This window comes from Sciurus vulgaris (assembly GCF_902686455.1).
Source record: "Sciurus vulgaris genome assembly, chromosome: 10".
NCBI classification, from domain to species: Eukaryota; Metazoa; Chordata; class Mammalia; order Rodentia; family Sciuridae; genus Sciurus; species Sciurus vulgaris.
In genome coordinates this window covers 14,061,570-14,081,441 of record NC_136470.1, presented here as the reverse complement: position 1 = coordinate 14,081,441, position 19,872 = coordinate 14,061,570, and the positions used below count along the sequence as shown (strand labels likewise).

At 35.8% G+C, this 19,872-nt stretch overlaps 1 protein-coding gene across 1 annotated transcript; it reads right to left on the bottom strand.

Annotated features, from left to right (window-relative positions):
* Positions 1-4,476: 4,476 nt before the first annotated feature.
* On the bottom strand, positions 4,477-5,214 carry KRTAP26-1 (keratin associated protein 26-1). Its single transcript, XM_079155045.1, has one exon. The coding sequence runs from the start codon at positions 5,174-5,176 to the stop codon at positions 4,547-4,549; it is 630 nt and encodes a 209-aa protein (XP_079011171.1). The 5' UTR covers positions 5,177-5,214; the 3' UTR covers positions 4,477-4,546.
* Between the last annotated feature and the right edge of the window lie 14,658 nt (positions 5,215-19,872).

Genomic DNA, 19,872 nt, shown 5'->3' with positions numbered 1-19,872 from the left:
GTTTCCCTTTCTGTTGGTTTAACAATTATTCATATAGCATTTTCTTATATCACATACTTTAGAAGGATAAATCTGAAGGTGCAAAATCTGCTGTTCCATGCTTTTATTTAGAAGGTTAAGTGAGTGAACAGCAGGAAGAAATGAGGGTAGCCCACCTTTCCATCTACAGGCACACTGCCTACAGCCAAAATAAAATGTCCTCACCCAGCCTCCCTGCTTCCCTTTCTGAGAGACATCGCAGGACATTTCCTTACTAAATCTTATGTCGGAACCTAGAGTAACTCCAATGCTACATTGATAACTGATTAACAGGCTCTAAAGATTATATCTGCAAGCTCTTTTCAAAGATTATCTCATGAAACAGTCTATCTTGTGTCGTATGGACCACTTTGAGTTTTACTGTCTCAGCAAGAAGCTGTGATTTATAGCAAGTCTGGGAGAAAGAGTCATCCTTAATTAGAGGCCCATCTGGCTGAGTTTGCTGTGCTTTTGGAAAACAACCAATGTTTGCTAAGCACATTTTAGACATACCTGATGAAGTTGACCCTGTCGTTGGTGAGAGGGTCGAATATTTTGAAAACACTGGCAAATTCTGTTACCATCCTCTCCTCACTCACTACCCTCCAGTACCTGCCTTTGACCTTGTTCTCTGTGCTTAAAACACCCCCTACCCCAGCCAATCACAGACAGCTCTCTTCTAATCCTTCCAGGTATAATTTAAGTGTCATTTTTTAAGAGACAAAAATACTCCTGATCTTGCTAAAAGCAACCAATTCCCTTGTTTGTAATACCATTTTTATTCACTAGATACTACTTTATACACTCCAATATTATCAGATTTTTCAGAATTTACCACTTATTTTTCATCAGTCCCTCAGATTTAGTTGTTTATTTTATACTCCAAGCACCCAGAAGGTGCACATGATAGGAGTTCCTTGTTTACTGAGTGACTCTGCATGCTGAAATTACTTCAAAGGACACAAATGCCCTTATCAAGTGATACAATGCAATATTGACTTACCAATCTGAAACAGTTCACATGTTTAAATAGAGGCTCTTGTAGTATGCTAGTCAACTTTTCATCACTGTGACCAAAATAGCTGACATAAACAATTTAAAGGAGAAAAGATTTATTTTGGTTCAGGGTTTTAAAAGTTTAAGTCCATTGTTGACTACTCCATTGCTTTGGGCCCAAGGCATGGTGAAAGGGTGTAGTGATGGAGAGCTTCTAGCTCATGGTTGCCAGGAAGCTGGTGAAGTGGGTAGGGGAAGGAAAGGGACAAAATACAGTTCCCAAGGACACATCTGCAGGGACCCACTCCTTCAACTAGATTTTATGATCTACAGTTTCTAACTTCCCAACAGTCCAAGCAGATAATGAAATCATCACTGGATTAATCCACTGATAAGGTCAGTGCCCTCATCACTGGATTAATCCACTGATAAGGTCAGCGCCCTCATGATTCAATCACTTCCCCAAAGACTCCTCTCTGCTCATTGTTCAATTGGGGACCAAACCTTCAATGTATGTACCTTTGGGGAACAGTTCAGATCTAAAACATGGCATGTCATTTCAGGGAACATAGCCCAGGGGGGCAGCAAAGTATTGAATTAACGATTTAAATGGTAAAAGGAAATAGAAATGGAAATGTGTTTTCTGAGTTTCCTGAATCTCTGGTTTGGTGTTTAACAATGAAATTTGGAAGTTCTCAGCCATTATTGCTTCACTTGTATCTTCTCTTGCTTTGTCTTCTTTATGTCAGTATTCTGATTAAGGAGACATTACACCTTTTAAAATAGTCCCACAGTTTTTGGGGATTCTGTTCTCTTTACTCATTATTATTATTATCCATATCTCTTTGCACTTCAGTTAGGGAAGTTTTTCTTGATCTCTCTTTAAGCTCACAGATTCTTTCCCTGGTCATGTCAAGCCTAGTAGCGAGACTATCAAAGGGATCCTTGATTGCTTTTGTATAGTTTTTGATTGTAGTATTTTCAAACTTCTTTGAATTTCCATCTCTCTGCTTACATTGCCCATCTGTTTTTGTATGTAGTCCCTTTTTTTTTCTCCCTTTGGAACTGTGAACATATTCGTCAGAGTTATTTTAAATTCCCTGTCTGATCATTTTAACATCTACGTTGGAGTCTGATTTTGATGCTTCCTTTTCTCTGGAGGCTGCATTTTTATGGCTTTTTGGCATGCCTTTCAATTTTCCTGTTGGAACTCATGCTATATCCTGCAATAGGAACTGAGATAAATATGACTTTGGCATGAGATTTGAAGTTACTCTGGCTGCAAGTTAGGTTGTGTTTAACATCTGCTGTAGCTGTAGGTGTCAGAGTCTTCCTATTTCTCTAGCATCCTTGATTTTGTCTCCATACTTAGTTCTCAGCTTTCCTAGCCATTCCTCTTTAGGGAGAATCTGCATCAAGTAGCTCTTTCATCTGTACTCCACTGTTATTATGTTGGAGACATGTCAGTGTGGTGGTAAGGTAGAGGAGAGGGGAAGCATTGTATAATCTTATAATTAAATATCAGATTTTTAATGGGACTGTGTCCCTGAGCTGTGACCTTCAAAGAGTTTCTTAATCCTACCTGTCCCCACTTGAATGAGCCAGGAGAGCTAGTGGGGGCTGGAGAGCGAGAGATGCCCTCCCATGAGTGTATAAGGCTTTAGTGAAGCTCTTTACTCTTAGAAAGTGGGAATTTGTTATGTAGGGGACCCTAAGCATGCTCTCTGGGATTACTACTCAACTTTTCCCCACAGGGATTTGCCATGAGAAACTAGCAGTGCTCCTGGAAGTGAAACCCACAATATGAGGGCCACCCTGAAGACTCTGGTCCCCAGGAGGTTTCTTATGCATGCTAATCCACACTCAGCCTCCAGCAATTTCTCAACACGAGATTATTGTACTGTTCTTACCAAGTTATGGCTTCAGTAAGTTTTTTCAAGGAAATAGAATACTGACACACATAACAAGATGGGAGAACTTCACAGACATTTAGTGCAAGAAGCCAGATACAGACACATTGGGGAGATACTTTATAGTTTTATTTTAAAATACAAGAACTGGCAAGATTCATATGGGGTCAAAAGTGAGAATAATGACTACATTGGTGGAGCGATACTACAGTAGGTCCAGGAGAGGGTCTGGGAAAAGCTTCAAAAAAGAGAAGGTGTGCATGACATAAACTCAAAATATCCAGGAGAGCTAAGCACGTGTGGCAAAAGACAGAGTTGGAGAAAGACTAGAATAGATTTTAAAATAGTACCATGGACAGGATAAGTACTGTCATTCTGCCTCAAAGTCAGGAATTGTATGGGACAAGATTAGGACTAACAAGATCTTGCTAGAAGTGATGCTAATCAGTTTCAAGTGACCATTGTGTTCCTTGTATGCCAGGCACTTTTTACAGATATTCTAGCTCCTCAAAAAAGTGGACATCAATGTCATCACAGTTTAGTTTTAATTCGTGAAATATATATTCCCACACTTTAAGTTAGGTGAAGGAAAAACTGCATCTTAAGTTGAAATATGTTCCACTGTTTATGGCTTTGGGTAACCTCTGATAGTACATGTCAGTCTTTTTCACCTCTGTCTCTCCTGTGCCTGGCACATGGTGACTTGGCACATAATAAGCAAGCGATAGCTTTTTATATTTTTTTTAATAAATCATCATGTAAATAAATGAACTTAGACTGTGTTTTAAAAGTGAGTATGAATTTTTAAGCAGATAGAGTCAAAGTGCAATCTGGTCTTGATATATGCAAAAGGGTAGATGGTTAAGTGACACTAAAATAGCACATGTTGAGGGACCTACCTTTTGGAGAGGATTGCAGGAGCTTAGCACTTACAATATTGAGCAGAAGGGTATGAAGCCAGAAAGGTAGGAGGGATAAAGACAATGAGGGAAAACAGATACCACCCTGAGGGGTTGGGATTTTTATCTTACTGGAATAGAACACAGGAGCAGTCAGAGAGGCTTAAGTTGAAGCTGATGGCTAGGTTTGCAGCTGGACAGAGTGTTCTGGTAGAAGCGTGTTCAGTGGAAGGAGAGATAAGAGTGATCATTGCTAATCTTTTCTTTCAAATATAACTTCCACCTTAGACCTTTTTGGGTCTCTCTAGTACACAGGATTAGAAGTCTGCAGAGTTCTGAATCACTGGAGGTATAAATCAGCAAGCCTTCCCCCTACTGTCAGGTAAAAACATTCAGTTGAGTATCACCTGTCTTACCCACTTAAGGTTGTTAGAATGAAATAATGAAAACAAATCCATGAACCAGATTCTTAATTTTCACTGAATCTCATTTATTATGGTATGAATTAGATACATTGTTCCCACACCTGAGCAACATCAAATAGCATTGTAAGCTAAATTTTTGTGTAAAGGAAAGATGAATACAAGATAAAATGCGAAGGAAGCTTAGATTAGGCACAGTGAAAATAAGGAAAGCAGCCAATCCTAGGAAAGAAGCAAAAGCCCATGGAGTTTGAATTCTTGTCCTGGATCTTCAGCATGGTTCTTCATTGGAACGAGGACACTACAGGCCCCCTTGGGCAGAGCAAGATGGCCGACAAGTGCTGATCACGTGGGGCAGAGTCTGGCAGCCACTGCAGTGAGGCTGCAGAGGTCTGAGGCTGCTGGACACAACATGTACCGTTTGAGGATTGTAGCCCAAACAACCTGTGGGTCGATACCCGTAAGGGAGGAGATTCAGAGGCCGGCTGCTGTTGGGCACACAGGTTAGGGGGCGATAGCCACTGGACACACAGCCTGTGGGCTGGAATCCAGTGATCAGGGGAGTCGTTGGACGACAGTGGCTGGACACATAGCTCAGAGGCCTACAAGATACTGGGTGGCAGGAGCTGGAGAGGAAGGAAGAGGTCGGAAGAAAGCTGGATCCTTGGCAGGGCCTGGGCACGTAGTACGCAGTGGAAGAGCAGCCGGAGGTTTCGCAGCTGGGAGGCTGGCAGCTGTTGGGTTCACCGGAGGCCTCCGGGCAGTTGCCAGGGAACCAAGCCTGGTTTTGACAGGCACCACGTAAGCAGAGGATGTCTCCACAGCCCACGTTTGTAGAGCAGAGGGTGACAGGGGCGTTGAGAGGAACATGGCAGGAGTTTCGGAGACATCCTGAGCTGTAGTTTGCAGAGCAGGAGTTGTGGCAAGACATGGTGAGGTTTGGAGAGCAGGCTGTGGTTGAAGGAAAGGAGCAAGAGTCAGTCTCCAGTTGCACTCTGACCCATACTTGGCTTGTCCCTTTATATATCCCCGGAGAGCGGAGGCTTTGTATACAGACTCTTCCTCCTGGTCCTATGAGTCTGCATCAGAGCTTTTTATGACAGCCCAGGAAGTGGGGCTCCCACTTCCCATAAAACTGGATGTTCCTGCAAAGCCTTCCATTGATTAAGCATATCTATAAACCAGTGTCACTGAATTTTAATAGGATCCCTCTTTAAATTTTCCAACCAAAACAGACACTTTTGAAGGTTATGACCTTATTCCAGTTATAATCAACTCAACAGAGCACAAACATTTTTAGAATTCCTCCCTTGAAATTGTCTTTAAAAGTTGTGACAAACTTCTTTGAAAATCGGCAAATTAGGACTTCGAAGAGAAATTGTATTCTTTTTAGAAATTGCCAGAAGTAACTTGAAATCAAGACTTCCAAAGGTGAAAACCTTATATCCTATGTGACAGAGTTTAGACTAACAAAATGTTCAATGTGTTTTGTAGCATTTCAAAATCCTAATAAAATTTACTTCTTGTCAAAATATCTTTATTCAGAAAATCTGCTCATTTATTCATTTCTAGGAATAAAGGAGTCAAATCAAAAGCTAGGTTTTTATCTAAGGGAATCTTACATACAGGAAGCAAAGTTGAGTTCAGTTAAAATTATGGATTCCATTGTGACATAAGCAAATAAGTAGAACCCCTGAAAGAAATTGGACAAAACAGCATTTTTCATGATTATTATAGGACTAGGTATTACCTGGCTATTCATACTGTGACCTAAAACTTATCATTCTTAGTTTTAAAAATAGTGTATACTGATATGACGTGGGTATGTTTTGTTTCTTGCATTGGTCCTGATATCAATTTCTAAAAGGAGTTTCTAAATATCATTATATAGACATCAGCTTCAGAATAAATGTATAGTTTTACTAAATTTGAGGACTTTGGAGGCTGTGTGGTAGTATATATTTCTGTAAAAAGTGTCTAAATATTTAAAAATGTAAAATGTGGTTTGTTTCAAGTGTACCTACTCTATTTTTAAAATATTGACATGTCCAGCAACAACACTGGTTATTTTAATGGGAATTTATCTTCTAATCTAAATTCCAATTTCTTTTTGCTACAACTTCAACTTAAATCACACTTTTCTCTATTATAATGTTCAAAAGACACAGTCACATTTATCAAGCCTCCCTCTGTCCAGGAGAATAGAACATTTGAAATACAAGTTTGGTTTCTCTCTGGGGCAATACAGGTCTATTTTACTACCAGGGTTAGAAATATGAAAAAAAAAAAGCAATACACTCTATGAGATCCTGCAGTATCCTGTTGAAGTTGTACCTGAATTTTAGGTCAGAGGCATTAATCTTTGATGATTTGTATGGGATGTGAAGGAGCCCCACTCATCCCAATATCTTAGGGCCCCATACCTGATTCTTGAACATGACTGCTAGAGTCTTCTTGAGAAATCCTGGATGCATCAGCTGAATGGCATCAGTAATAGGTACAGCCATATTTAGCTGAATGCTTATCAACTTTATGTGTTGATGCTCTTTACGTCTGCTCTTCTCTCATATAAGCAGGAGTCAAACATGTATCATTAGCACATCAGTGTCAATGGATGCATGTATAAGAACTTTATAAGTTCTGCATCTACATGAATGCTTTTTCCTGGAAGGAAGCAGTATGGAGAGAGGGGAAACACCCTTGTTAGTACTTCCTCTGTAATACATCTTTCAGTATCCACGTGAGCAGCGTCACTTCATCCTTATAATTCTTGGAGGTAAATTTTCCTATTTCAAGTACTCATAAGAAAACTTGAGATTTAGAAAGTTACATTAATAAATATGAAGATAAGCATTAAAACAAAGATTTCTTATCTCCCTAAATACTTTTCTCCCACTATCCAATATGGACATTATATAGAGATGTATTGATACCTTCATTTAATGAATTGGTGAACCTGGGAATTTTTATGATTGCTCTGATTCCTAGTTCCTATTACTTTCATTCTATATATGCATAACACACACACACACACGCACACACACAATACCTAAAACTTTTCAGAAAATGGAATTTCCTGAATGAATCCTCAGAGTATTCAAAAAATAAAGGTATGTTATTAAACAACGATCTTCCGTTCATTGATTCAGAAAACACTTACTGAGCATCATGTGAAATATCATGATAGAACCTGGCAATAATAACAAGACAAAACCATTTTCTTCTCCCAGACATATTCTGTCTTGTATGTGTGCTAATACGGTTCAAAATCTGTTCAGTGGTGACAAGTTCTATAAGTTATGTACAGAGAAAGGCAAATGTAGCTCAATGATGTAAGGTGAAAGGTGGTGTTTGTTATTAATTTTGAATAATGGAAGGTAATAGCAGGGTTTTGGGGAAGAGAGAGAGATTTTAGGCTGTGGAAAAAGATAGAAAAACAAAAGAATGACCACACAGTGCTTTCCATGGAGGGTTCTTAGTGGCAAGTTGTAGTAACTAAACCTAGACTCACTTGCCAAATTTCACTGGGTCATCAGGGAAACAGGGTGTTGTTTTAAAGGCACTGTGGTCCAGTTGCTGATTTTAAGGAGTATCAAGAATAAATTGCAGCAGAGATTGGAAAGGGGGAAATGTTATTATAATGCTTTTCTTCTTCAGCCTTCTAAAATTATGTCTTTTGATCCATTTTCTCTTTTTTATGACTGTTATTCAAATGGAGTTTGGTCCCCATTGGTGAATTTCTTACTGACATCTTTGATTTCTGTCCTTATTGTCTTTTATTTTGTCTGAACGCTATATTTAGAATATAGGCCTAGAGTTAATTTCATCATGTGACTCTCTTTCCCAAGACATTGAGGACTTCCCTTAGTCCACAAGGAATTGTCCACATTCTTGACCACCCTCCTCTGCTTGGCTCACCTGTTCAGGTCTCACATTGCACCCTCTTTTTGGCATATCATCTACTTGCTTATGTTACTCTCCCTGTCCTCAGAAATAATTTCAATCTTTTTATCAATTGTTCAGATCTCAAGAAAACCAGCTCTTTTTAAAAAATATTTCCTAACCCTTTCCCACCAACCTAACTCTCTCAAGTCTTTAACTATGTATAATTACCAGTGCTTAATTCTCCCTCACAAACAAGAGTGTGCATGTTCTCTTTTTCTCTCTCTCACATACATATTTGCCTTATACACAGTATGTATCTTATTTTCCAATTGTATTACAGAACTCTTTTTAGATGCTAGCTACTAAGTACTTGTTATCCTCATTATAAACCAGTCAGTAGCCTCCATACTCCAGGTTTATTAGTGAATTGAATCCTAACCCAAGCCCTGTCTGAGTAGGTGTGATCATTATTGTTAATATATTTGAGGGAGCTTAGTCTTTCATTAGTAAATATTTGCCAACCAACATCATAGAAATCTCACAATAAACCTTGATTTTATTTATCAAATAAAAATTAACTTTCACATTGTCAATAATCTCTTTAATAAACTTTTCTGACCATCTATCACTTTTCACCAGGCAAAACCAACTTCCAAGGCATATGAAAGAACAGGAGGATAGAAGGAAGTGCAGGGCACTTCAAATCCTTTATCAAGTTTTTCTCCCCCCTAATGTAATATATCTGATTAATAGGCACCTTAGCTTGGATTAGCGAAGACAGCCGATTGCACAGAGTCAAGTTTGTTGTACTTTACAATTTAATAAAGTGACATAAGTGTAGCACCCCCTAGGGGTTGGAAGTCATGTGTGAAATCGCTGACTCATCTATCCATTCAAGGATTTCACTGATTCCCTATCAGCAATGCAGACTTCTGGGTAGATGGTCAGGTTGTTTTTTTTTACTGTGTTGTAGCATTATTGAGTGTGGAAGCTGCAGACTATACATGACTTGAACAACATTTCCCATTCATTCCTTGTCATTCCCATTTCCTCAATGCTCAAAACCTTTCTCCAGATGATGCTAATTAACAGGATGTTAATTAACACATCCTTTCATCCCTGTATCAAAGCGAGTAAAGTTGGAGGAATCCTTACTGTTCATAGCTGAGTACTTGAATTGTGCTCCTTTCAACTTCAAAAGGTCTTTTAAAATTTCATTATTTTATCCATATGTTTATATTTTAAATGTGGCTTTTATTAATTTTCCCCAGTTTTTTTAGACAAAACTGTCAAATAAAAATGGCTTATGTTTAAGGTGTAGGCTGTGATGTTTTGATATACATATACATGGTGAAACGATTACTACATCGAACTAATTAACATTTTCATCACCTCACATAGTTACCATGTGTTTCTTTTTTGATGAGAACACTTAATATCTATTGTCTTAGCAAATCTGAAATATCTAAAGCAGTATTAACTACCAGCACCATGCCATATGTAAGATCTCCAAAACTTACTAGTCCTGAAAAAGTGCAACTCTTAATTTTTGGATGGCATGTCCGTACTCCTCTCATGCACTAGCCTCTGGTCACTCCATTCTAGTCTTACATTTTTAGATTTCACCTATAAATGATATTTTGGAGTATTTGTCCATGTATGTGACCGGCTTGTTTCCCTGAATGTAACATCCCTCGTGTTCTTCTGCATTCGTCACAAGTGGCAATGATTTCCTTTCTATTTTAAATTTTTTAAAAAAATTTCATTTGTTCTAATTAGTTGTACATGACAGTAGAATGCATTTATATATTTTGATAGATCATACATAAATGGAGTGTAATTTTTCATTTTTCTGATAGTACATATTACAGGTTCACATCAGTCATGCGTCATGCGTGTACATGAGGTCATAATGTCTGTTTCACTCTACTATCCTTCCTTTTCCCACACCCTTCCCCTCCTTTCACTCCCCTCTACGTAAAATAAAGTAACTCTATTTTTCCCTATCCCACTCCTTATGTTTTCCTTGATATGCAGAAACTAATTCTTCCTTTTTTTAAGGCTGAATAAAATGCTAGTATAGATACTTTTTCAAGTTACTGATTTTATTGTCTTCAGTTTTATACCCAAAAGTGAGATCTGTGAACCATATGATAGTCCTCTTTTTAATTTTTAAGGATATTTCTAGAAAGTTTTCCATAAAGTCTGTGCAATGCACCCTTTTATCAACAGTGATCCATATCCTCACCAGGTCTTACTTTATTTGTTTGGTAATGGCCATACAAGCAGCTGTGAGGCAATATCTCACCTTGGTCTTTATTTTCATTTCCATGATAACAGGAATGCTGAAGATACCCTTTCATATACCTGTTGGGTATTTGTTTGTCTTCTTTGGAATGATTCCTATTCAGATCCTTTGCTCATTTTTAAATTGGGCTGTTTAAATTTTATTTGTTGTTTTTTGCTTTTGAGTCATATGCATTGCTAAATATTTAGAATAACCCCTTATTAAATTTATGGTTTACAAATATTTTCTTACATTCCATAGGTTGCTTGTTTATTCTGTTGATTGTTTTCTTTGATTTGCAAAGCTTTTAATATTGATGCAATCCACTAGTCTATTATTGCTTCAGTTATATTTGGGCTTTGGCTATCATTTACAAATACCATTCCTAAGACCAATGTCAAGAAGTTATTCCCTGTTTTCTTCCTGTAGTTTTACAACTTTTGATTTTATATCTTTAATCCACTTTGAGTTCATTTTTACACACGGAGTAAGATATATGTTCAATTGAATTCTTCTGTATGTGGTTAATGCTGTTTTCCCAAAACCATTTATTAGAAAGACGACCCTTCCCTCATTATATTTTCATGGCAACACTGTCAAAAATCAGTTGACTGTCAATGTGTATATTTATTTATGGGCACTCCATTATGTTCCCTTGGTCTATGTGTTCCCTTGGTCTATGTGGTCTATTTTCATGCAAGTACCATATTTTGATGTCTGTACTTTGTAACATGTTTCAAAACAGTGTCCTTCTAGCTTTGCTTTGCTTTTCTTTCTCCAGATTGATTTGCTTATTTGAGAGTTTTTTGTGATTGCATATGAATTTTAGGAATTTTCTTTTGTTGTGAATATGCAATTTGGAATTTTGTTAGAGATTGTGTTGAATATGTAGGTAATTGTGGGTGGTTAACAGCAAGTTATCAATATTAATTCTTTGAATCCATAAGTATACAATATCTTTGTACCATCTTTTGTTTTACATCTCCTTCATAAATGTTTTCTAATGTTTTGTGTACACATCATTCACTTCCTTAGTTATTTTATTCTTTTCTTTGCTACTATAATCAGGACTTCATTAATTTCTTTTTTTTTAATATTTTTTTTAGATGTTGATAGGCCTTTATTTTATTCATTTAATTATATGTGGTGCTGAGAATCAAACCCAGTGCCTCACACATGCTAGGCAAGCATTCTACCACTGAGCCACAACCCCAGCTCACTATTAATTTCTTTTTAACATAGATTATTTTTCATGTATACTTGAATGCTGATTTTGTATTCTGTGACTATGCTGAACTTATATATCATTTGTAGCAATTTTTCTTTCTTTCTCTCTCTCTCTCTCTCTCCTCATCTCGTCTCTCTCCTTCTATTCTTTCTTTCTTTCTTTCTTCTGGTAGAGTCCTTAAGGTTTTCTTCTTAGTATCATGCTATATGCAAAACAGAAACAATTTTACCTCTGTCTTTCTAATTTGTATGTGTATGTTTATTTTTCTTTTTTCTTTTTTTCCAGTAATATCTCTGACTAGTTCTGTGGTGAACGGAGGTGGCAAGAATGGACATACTTGTCTTGTTCCTGATCGTAGAGGAAGATATTTGAGTTTTTCACCACTGTATATTAGCTGTGGATTTGTCATATGCGGTCTTTATTACATCAAGTTACATTCCTTCTATACTTAATCTGTTGAGAGTTTTTTATTGTGGAAGTGTGTTGACTTTTGTCAAATTCTCACTCTGCATCTATCACAATGATATAGTATTTTAACCTTTATTCAGTTGATGTGATATATCAGGCTTATCAATATGCGCGTCTTCATAAAACCCACTCAATCATGTTGCATGTTGCATGATTCATTTACTGTTCTGTTGAATTGGTTTGTTAGTGTTTTGTTGAGGATTTTTGTACATATGTTCATCCAGGATATTGGCCTGCAGTTTTCGTACAGTGTTCATACTGACTTGAGTGTCAGGGTACTGACTTTATAAAATACAATTGGAAATGTTAAAAAAAAAAAAAACCTGTTACTTCTGATGGTCTTTTTTATCTTTATTATTCTATATTTTAGTTATTTCTGTTATAATCTTTATTATTCTTTTATTCTTCTGACTTCAGTCTTCTTTTTCTTCTTTTTCTAATTCCTTTAGAGCTTGCATTGCTTTAGTTGACATATTTATTTTTCATTACATAAGTATTTATTGCTCTAAAATTCTTAAGCAATTTTAGAGCATCCCCTAAGTTTCATTATGCTGTAATTTCATTTTTATTCATCTCAAGATTTTTTTTTTCTCTTTTTATTTCTTCTTTGACCCATTGCTTATTCAGGAAGACTTGTTTATTTTCACTTGTTTGAAAAATTTTCAGTTTTCACCTTGATTTTGATTCCTAATTGAATACTATTGTGGTTGGGAAAGATACTTGATGTGATTTCTTAAATTTGTTAGGACTTTTTTGTGGGCTAACCTATGATCTATGCTAGAGAATGCTCTCTGAGAACTTGATTCCTTTGGCTATGTAATCAGAAGTGGAATTGGTGGATCATAGGGTAATTCTGTTTTATTTTCTTAGGAGTCTCCAAATATTTTCCAAATTGACTGTGGGAATATACATTCCTATCAGCAGAATACAGGGAATCTCTGCTCTGCATCCTCACCAACTCATGCTATCTTTGTGGTTGTTGACAATAGCATCCTAATAGGTGTGAAGTCATATTTCATTGTTGTTTAATTAAAACTTCCCTGATGACTAGAAATGTTGAACATTTTCAAAATATATTTGTTAACCATCTACATCTCTTTTGAGACATGCCTCTTCAGATCCTTTGGTCATATTTTGATAATTTTTTCCTGTTGAATTATTTGAGTTTCCACATATTTTGGATATTAGCCCCTTATCAGATGTATGGTCTGCACATATTTTCATCCAATCTATGGATTGTCTCCTTACTATACTAATTGCTTCTGATCCTATAAAGAACTTTCAAAGAGATATCTTCACTCCAGTGTTTGTTTCTCAATTACTAGTAATACGAATATGGAAGCAACCTAACTCCACATCAGTAGATGAATGGATAAAGAAAATGTGGCATATAAACAGAATGGAATAATACATGCTCTTTCAAAAGACAAAAATTCTGTCATTTACAACAACATGGGTGGAATCAGATTATATTATGCTACGTGAGAGAAGCCAGGCACAGAAACTAATTCTGTATGATTTCACTTACATGTTGAACCTATACAAGTCAATTCCATTGAAAGAGCACATATATCATTACCAGAACCTAGGAATGAGGGAATGGTTTGGGAAAGAGATGCTATTCATCAGAATAAGAAGTTTCAGTTAGACTGAAGAAATGTTTTAATGATCTATTGCATTTCATAATAACAATTAATTAGTAATTAATGACAATACATTGTATAGTTCAAATTTACTAAAATAATAAAATTTTAGCTGGGACAGTTTGCATGCCTATAATCCCAGCAACTTGGTTGTCTAGGGCAAGAGGATCACAAATTCCAGTCTAACCTCAGCAACTTAGTGAGACCCTATTTCAAAATAAAAATAAAAAGGATTGGGATGTGACTTAGTGTTAGCATGACCCTGGGTTCAAATCCTAGTACTGAAAGACAGACAGACAAACATAACAAAATATATTTTTGATGTCTTCACCACACACAAAAATCTAACAGATTCATGCAGTTATGAATATGTCAATTAGCTTAATTGAATATTTATACAATGTATACATGGTTACAAACATTACATTTACCCCATAAATTTACATAATTAATTGTTGATAAGAATAATTGATGAAAAAGAAATTTAACCTAAATTTTACATCTTATAGAAATAAGTCCTTCACACTGTGTTAGAAATCTACGTCCAAACTTCCTGCTGCCTTCATACCCCAACTTCTTTACTCTTAAAGAACTATATTTTTAACATCTGTTTAATCAATCTATCATATTCCTTGAGGGAATGGAGTAAGGTGGTTTGGAGGAAGCCATGCTATCACAGCAGCTCCACAAGAGTGAATCACAACAGCAATTCGGCATCGACAAATTGAGTCTCCACAGCTGAGCAGAGTAAAGAAGTCACAGACGAAATGAGCTCTGGGATTAGAAATCTGGCAGACGTGGTTGGGTTAGCTGAGACCAACTACGTTGAAGACAAATCTGGTGAGCTCTGAGTCATCTCTTCCAAGTCTAGAAAGGGTTGGAGGGAGAGTTGTCTCATTCCACTCTTCTCAGCCAACACCTGGTTTACAACTCCCAGAAAGAGTGGCACCAGAGCTGGCCAGCCAATAAGGGAGTGGAACCTTCAGGGGGACTCTGCATCCTGGACTCCCAACTCGTGTGGGTCAGAGCTGAGCAGAAAAAAATGGCACAATCGCTGAAACACCAGAAATAAAACAACCTACTTCAAAAATCAGACCAACCTTAGATTAGAGGACTGATGAAGAAAATTGTTATTGAGTTTTTATTTTCATTTTTTAGAATTGATTAATATGAGGCATAGTTCTGCAGGGGCTGTGATCATTAGGAACGAGTATCTCCTCTCAATGTGGTTTTAGAGAATGTACATAGCAGTTTAAATCAAGTGAAAATACTGACACCAAAACATTCACCCAAACCAGAACATATGATGAAGAGAAGGCAAGTTACTAAAAACGTTCTTATACAAAAGTAGAAGAATCGTCTCAGAAGATGGGTAGAAATACTAACAATGTAAAAAAAAAAAAAAAAAAAAAAAAAAACAGGCAAAAATGCCATCCCAAATACTTCACAACACCATTGACCCCATGAGCACACAGTAGAGGAAACGTCAGAAAAAGGATTTAGGATGCTGACAATCAAAATGTTCAACAAATTAAGAGAAGATCTAAGGAATGAACTGAGAGTGAGTATGCAAGAAGTTAAAGAACATTCCAATAAATAGAGTTATTCTAGAAGAGAATGAAATAGAAATTCTGGAAATGAAATACTTCAGAAATTAAGTTAAAAATTCAGTTGAAAGCATCACCAATACTTTAGGATGCCACACATGCATTGCTGATGGGAGAGCAAATTGGTGCAACCATTAGGGAAAGCAGTATGGAAGTTCCTCAGAAAACTTGGAATGGAACCACCATTTGACCCAGCTATCCCACTCCTTGGTTTGTACTCAGAGAACTTAATATCAACATACTACAGTGACACAGCCACATCTATGTTTATAGCAGCTCAACTACATTAGCTAAACTATTGAGCCAACCTAGATGTCCTTCAACAGATGAATGGATAAGGAAAATATATGATGGAATATTACTCAGCTTTAAAGAAGAATGAAAGCATGGCATTTGCTGGTAAATGTATGGAGTTGGAGAATGTCATGGTAAGCAAAATAAGCCAAACCTCAAAAACCAAAAGCTAAACGTTTTATCATATATGTGGATACTAATCCATAACAAGGGGTGGGGGACCCTAGGGAAGAATAGAGTTACTTTATATTAGGTAGAGGGAAGTAAAAGGAGTGGAAGAAAGTAAAATGGATGTGGGAAGGATGGTAGAGTGAAACAAACATTATCACCTCGTGTACATACATAACTGCATGATTGATATGATCCTATAATATGTACAATCACAAAAATGAGAAATTATAATTTATTTATGTAAGCTTTATCAAAATGCATAAATGCATTCTACAGTCATGTATAATTAGAACAAATTTTTTAATTAAAAAATAAAAAATACTAAAAAACTTATCTTTCTTTAGTAATGCTGAATGCAAGTAGTCTAAACTCTCAAATCAAAAGTCACATACTGACAGCATCAAATAAAAACCAAGACTCAACGATATGTTGTTTACAAAAGAAGTACTTTATTCACAAAGACACCCACAGCCTTAGGTTGAAAGTATAAAAACAAGATATACCGTGTAAATGTAATCCAAAAGCAAGCAAGGGTAGATACTATCATATCTGACAAAGTACACTTCAAGCCAAAATTAATCAGAAGAGACAAAAATGGTCACTTCATACTGGTTAAGGGAATAATCCAACAGTAAAATGTATTGATTGCAAATATTTTTGCCTCTGACATTGGTGAACATATGTGCATAAGATAAACCCTACTCAATATAAATAAAAGGACCCCAATGCACTTTGGGTGATTTCAACACAATTTTCTCACCAATAGGTCAGTCAGGAATAAACTAATTAAAAAGTATTCAGAAGAAAAATTCATCATTAATCAAATAGATCTAACAGACATTTATAGACTATTCCATCCATTAACAACTGAGTTCACTTTCTTCTCAGTGGCACATGGAACCTTTTCTAAAGTATGCCATATTTTAGGACACAGAGCAGATCTTAGCAAATACAATAAAACAGAGATAATTCCTTGCATCCTATCAAATTGTAATTGAATGAAATTCAAAATCAACAACAGGACAAAAACATAAATAATTTTAATAACTGAAGATTAAATAATACACTTTGAATGAGGAATACATCATAGAAGAAGTTAGGGGAGAAACTAAAAAAAAATTCTAGAACCAAATGAGAATATGGAAATAACATATCAAATCTCTGGGACAATAAGAAATTAGGTCTAAGAGGAACATTTATAGCATTCAGTGACTCCCTGAACAGAATAGTAAGATTCCAAATATATAATCGAATATTATATTTCAAGTCTCTAGAAAAGGAACAATAAACTCATTCCAAAATCAGTAGAAGACAGGAAATAATTAGGATCAGAGATTAAATGAATGAAATTGAGAACAACAACAGCAACAACAAAAATACAAAGGATCTATGCAAAAAAGAGATGGTTCTTTGCAAAGATAAACAAGATTGATAAACATTTTGCTAACTAACCAAAAGTAAGAATGAAAAGACGAAAATAAATTAAATTAGAGATGAGAAAGGAGATAACTCACCACAGACAACATTGAAATCCAGAGGATCATTAGAAACTATTTTTAAAATTTGCATTCCAATAAATAGAAAAAACTTAGAAAATATTGACAAATTGACCTAAGACTTACCCAAATTGATGCACAAGGTGATACAACACCTAAACAGATCAATATCAAGCAATGAGATTGAAGAACACATGAAAAACTTTTGAACAAAGAAAAGCCAAGGACCAGATGAATTCTCAGCCAAGTTCTGCCAAATTTTTAAAGAACTAATGTTAATATTCCTCAAATTATTTCATAAATAGAAACAGAAGGAACATGCTCAGATTCATTTGACAAAGCCAGTATATCACTCTAGGAACCTAACCAGAGAATAACACATCAAAGAAAGAAAACTATAGACCAATATTACTGAAGAAAACAGATTCAAAAATTCTTAAAAAACTATTAGCAAACTATATTTAAAAACACACTAAGAAAATTGTACACCATCATCCAGTGTGTTTCATTAAAGGGATGCAAGTTTGATTCAAAATATGTAAATCAATAAATGTATTCCCTCCGTAAATGGAATTGAGGCTAAGAATCACATTATCATCTCAATAGATATTTAAAAACCTTTGATAAAATACAGCACATATTCATGTTAAAAATGCCAGAGAAAGTAGGGATACAGGGAAATTACCTCAACATTATAAATGCTGTATATGACAACTCTAAAGTCAATATCATATTAAATGAGACAAAAACAGAAAACATTTTTTTTTTTCTAAAATCAGGAACAAAACAATGTCTGATCTTCTGACTGTCCCTGATTTTAGAACTCTTATTCCATGTAATTCTTTACACTCTAGCCAAAGTACTCAGGGAAGTGAAGAAAATTAAATGGACACATAGGAAAAGAAGAAGACAAATTATATCTGGTTGTGGGTGACATGATCCCCAGAAGAGCCAAAGCAGTCCACCAGAAGACTTCTAGAGCTGATAAACAAATTCAGTGAAGTAGCAGGACACAAGGTCAACATACAAAAATCAATAAATTTCCCATATTCCAAGAATGAATCTTCTGCAAAAGAAATCAGGAACACTATTCCATTCACAATAACTTCAAAAAACAAAACAAACAAAAAACTTAGTAGTACATCTAACCAAAGAGCTGGGCACGGTGGAGCATGCAGGTAATCTTAGTGGCTTGGGAGGCTGAGACAGGAGGTTAGTAAGATCAAAGCTGGCCTCAGCAATGTAGTAATGTCCTAAGCAATTTAGTGAGGTCCTATCTCTAAAAAAGGAATAAAAAAGAGCTGGGAATATTGCTCAGTGTTTAAGCACCCCTTGCTTCAATCCCCAGTTCCAAATAAGTAAATAAATAATAAAATTATGAAGAAAAAGTCTGACAAGGAGGTGGAAGTCTTCTTCAGTGAAATGTATAGAACCTCAAAGAGGAATTTAAAGATCTTAGTCAATGGTAAGATTCCAGGTTCTTGGATAGTCAGAATTTATAATGTCAAAATGACCACACTACCAAAAATGCTATGAAGTTTCAGTGCAATCCCTACCAATATACCAATGACATTCTTCAGAGACCCAGAAAAAAAAGCAGTTCTAAAATGCATTGGGAAGAATAAAAGACCCATAATATCTAAAACAATTGCTAGCAAGAAGAGAGATGCTGAAAGTATTATGGTAACAGTTCTCAAATAATACGAGAGTCAGAGTAACAAAAACAGCATGGTATTGGCATCAAAAGAGACATGAAGATCAATGGAATAGTACAGCAAACATAGAGACAACTCATATATTTTCTGATATTCAACAGAAGTTCCAAAACTATGTGTTCGAGAAATGATAGCCTTTTAACAAACTTTGCTGGGAAAACTGCTTATTCCTATGAAGCGGAATGAAAATACACCCTTACGTTTTATCCTGCACACATGTCATCTGAAAGTGGATCAAAGAACCAGAAATTATACCAAAAACTTTGCAACTTCTAGAAGAAAACCTACGCTTGACACTCCAACCTATTGGCACTAGCACCACCTGCTTTAAACCCCTAAAGCTCAATAAATAAAACCAAGAATCAATAATTGGATGACAACAAATTAAAAAGCTTCAACACAGTAAAAGAAACAAGAGTATAAAAAGATGGCTCACAGAATGGGAGAAAATCTTTGCTAGCTACTCCTTGGGCAGGGGATTAATATCCATAATATATAAAAAACTCAAAAAACTTAACACCAGAAAAACAAATACTCTTATTAAGAAATAGGTGAAAGAACAAAATATACATTTTAAATGTAATAAATGCAAATGGACAACAATATATGAAAAATATTTCATATTTAATATTTCATATAAATCAGAGAAATGCAATTATAACTACATTGAGATGTCATCTTCATTTGTAATGGCAATTACCAAGGACACAATTAATAATAAATGCTGGTGAGATTTGAGGAAATAATTACACTCCTACATTGTTAGTGGGACTGCAAATTAGTCTGACCACCTTGAAAAGCCATATGGCGATTCCTCCAAAGTTTAGGAGAGT